This window comes from Pteropus alecto, unplaced genomic scaffold (assembly GCF_000325575.1).
Source record: "Pteropus alecto unplaced genomic scaffold, ASM32557v1 scaffold40, whole genome shotgun sequence".
NCBI classification, from domain to species: Eukaryota; Metazoa; Chordata; class Mammalia; order Chiroptera; family Pteropodidae; genus Pteropus; species Pteropus alecto.
In genome coordinates, this window is record NW_006431919.1 from 14,611,817 (window position 1) to 14,615,134 (window position 3,318).

General features: G+C 54.7%; 1 protein-coding gene across 1 annotated transcript in view; it reads left to right on the forward strand.

Annotated features, from left to right (window-relative positions):
- The window catches only part of WWC1 (WW and C2 domain containing 1), a gene marked incomplete at its 5' end in the record, with an annotated part of 130,525 nt that continues 127,207 nt past the window's right edge, over positions 1 to 3,318 (forward strand). The window contains one exon of the mRNA XM_025043164.1: positions 1 to 110. Coding sequence (XP_024898932.1) covers positions 1 to 110 — 110 coding nt within the window. The remainder of the gene's footprint in view (positions 111 to 3,318) is intronic.

Genomic DNA, 3,318 nt, shown 5'->3' on the forward strand with positions numbered 1-3,318 from the left:
CCGGAGCTGCCCCTGCCGGAGGGCTGGGAGAAGGCGCGCGACTTCGACGGCAAGGTCTACTACATAGACCACACGAGCCGCACCACCAGCTGGATCGACCCGCGGGACAGGTAGGACCCCGGGAGGCCCCCACACGCCCACGCGGGGCCCCTTCTGCGCCAGGGGCCACGAGCCGGGAGGAGGAAGCGGTGAGGGGGCGCTCCTGCAGCCTCTTGCGCTTTCTTCAGTCCCCCCCACCCCACCCCACCCGCCTCTGGAGCGCCGCTTCTGCCCTTGTGGGCTGCTGGGAGGAGGGGACGGTCAGTGGGTTGGCCCAGGGGCCCGGGATGCCCCCTCCGCCATCCCCAGATAGAGGACTTAGGCCCCAGCCGGCACCTGCCCAGAGTTGTGACCTTAAGCTGTAGCGTCGTCCTCCCCCCTCCCCCCGCTTTTGGAAGAGAAGTCGGGCGGCGGAGGCGGGGAGCAACCTAGCGGAGTGATGCTGGGGCTTCCCGGGGAGGCTTTCCCCAGCATGGGGTGGGGGAGGGGGCGGGGGCAGCATCTGGTTCGGAGAGGGTGGTAGGGCCTCAGGATTAACTGCTGAGGGAGACTGCTGGAGGGAGGACACGACGCGGAGGGGGAGGGAGGACACGACGCGGAGGGAAAGGGAGTCCGGAGTGTGATTTCTGACAGGTGACTGGGAGGCTCTGAGAGTACGGGAGCAGCCAGCGGGGCTGGAGGCCGGGAGTGGGAAGGAGAGGAAGGAGCAGGGGAGGGCTGGTCAGGAAGACTGGTTCTCCGGGAATCGCATAGCAGCTTGGAAGCTGTTAGGATGAGGATGGAGGTGAGAGGCCTCCGGCAAAGCGCTGCCCATCGCCGCCTCCTCCCTTTCTTCCTCTGGGGAACCTGGCTCCTCAGCACCAGCGCGTCCTGACCTTGCTGGCCACCACGCCGGCGGTAGCACGGGATTTTTTTCTTTTTTTCTTCTTTTTTTCTTTTTCTTTTTCTTTTTTCTTTCTTTCTTTCTTTTTTTTTTGCTGAGGCAGGTGGAGTCTGAGGTGGCTGGTGTGGCTCTTAGCCTCCAGACTTTCTCCTGGTTCCCACTGCTTAGGATTTCTTTGCACACACACACTCCCTCCCCACGTATGTGTTGGGGGGAGGGGAGGACCACCCTCTGGGACAGCTTCATTGTGCTTTGCTGAGGAGGTCTGTGATCAGAGTGTCTTAGGAATGAGGACTTCTCACCTGGTCACTGTGACCTTGGGCAGCAGGTACCTATACAGCAATGAAGGTGGATTTTTTGGACCCTGCATCTTGCGGGATTGGGATAGAGGCCTCAGAAGGCCAGGATGGGTGTGTAGCAAGGTGGAGGGGTAAGGAAAAGAAAAAGCAGAAAGATACGAGATTCCCAGTAGTTTCTGTGAGCACTTCAGTTGGTTCATTCAACATTTACTGGGTTACTGCATGCTCAGCACCGTGAGGAATGCCTCATTAAGGTGATCTGGAAGAGGATTGTTTAATGCTACGGCACATCCCTTGGACAAGCGCTTTAACGTCTGAACCTCAGTTTCCCCATTTGTGAGACTAGTGGTTTGCTTGGGGGGGGAAGGAATAACAGTGGGACTCCTAAAAGTTGGAAAGGATATAGAAGATCAGAACTTCCTTTTTCAAATACAGGAGAAAATTTCAGGCCCAGAGGTGTGATCTGCTCGTTCCGATCTTTCTACTACCCTGTCGTACGCCAAGTTCTTCACCAGCTCCAAAGTTCTAACTTCCAAACACGTTCCGACTCATTGTCCTTCCCCACCCTCTCAGGTCAGTTGTCCCAGGGACTCTTACTTTGTCGGTGAACTGGGCAACCCCTCGTCCTCTCTCCTAGAACAGACCAAGTTCAAGCATCTGTGTCCTCCCCCGGTTGAGGTCCCGGCAGCTCGCTGAGGCAGGTGTGCTGTCAGCAGCGGAGTGTGGGAGGGGGGCTGCCCCTCAGCTAGTGCTGCTCCCTCACTCCCTGTTGGGCATCGTGTGAAACTTTTCTGGGGCTCTGAGGGGATAGTTCATCTGTAGAAAGCTTCTCAAACAACGTCATTCTTTCCCTTTGGAAGAGGGCAAGCAGTGTAGCTGCTGTAGAAGACTGACTTGGCTACAGCATGATTTCCCAAATTTTTGTTTTCTGTGGAACCACTTTCCCTTTTTTTTTTGGCCACATCCACCTGTGCTATTGCTTACTTAATTCATGGCTTTGAATCAACTCAGTTTGAAAAACATTAACCACTTTCACAAAGTGGAAAACTAGTAATATCTATTGCCATAAATAGAAAGGATCCTTAAAACACAGTGGGAGAAAAAAACAACAACCCAGTACCATTATATTTTAGCTCGCTACTCTGGCCTGCTCACGGCCCCGGCAACGGGCCTGCGCAGCCTTTGCTTTTAGGCAGATTGGCGAGCAGCGAAGAGGAATTAAAAACATACTGGTGCTTAATGGAGCCGCTCACTTCTTCACCTTGCAAATCATTCATTGGTTTTGTACCTTCTGGTCATCTCACCTGCACTGGGCTGGTGCGGGGCCCCCGAGCTTGGGGCGCTGAGGAGTTCCGAGTGCTGGGGTGGCTGTCGTGGGAGGCCAGCTTTGGCAGTTTGGGGAAGGAGCTGAGCAGAGGGCACCTATGCGTGGCTTGGAGAAACTCTGGCACACCCTGTGTGGCCTCAGGCAAATCCCTTGAGCTCTGTGAGGTGCAGGTACTTCCTTGGTGAGAGAAGAGGGTTGATTAGATGGCCTCTAAGGATGCTGCCGGCTCTCAGGTATGATTTCAGACTTCTAGGCCTCTCCTGTCCCCTCCTGACTCCAGAATTTGGGGAGAGGGGGCTAGGCGGGAGGGTGAGGCCGGGAGGAGGAGGCAAAAATTTAACAAAGCTGAAAGGAGCCAGACTTCTTGAGGGTGATGGGGTGGGGAGATCAATTTTGCCAAGGTAGTCACATCTCTGTGACTGGTTAAAGCTGTGAAACAAAATATCACATAAAAAAAAAATTCTGTGTGTGTGGGTGTGTGCGCGCGCGCACGTATGCATTTGTCTTGGCTTTTCCCTAACTTGAATCGAAGAGATGCCTGCCCATTCCCCTGAATTTAAAAGAAGTAAGTTAAATGGTCCTTCAGTCAAAAAAAAAGTGATTTCTTAGCCACCGAGAATAAAATAGCGTCTCGGGTTACCAACCCTGAAGAATGTCTTGGCACACTCCTCCATCTGGGGCTGAGCTGTTTTGTGTGCCGTCCGGCCTGGAGGCTGCTGGGGGTAGGGAATCCAGCTTGCAGCTTTCCCTTCCACCAGGGGGTCGGAAGA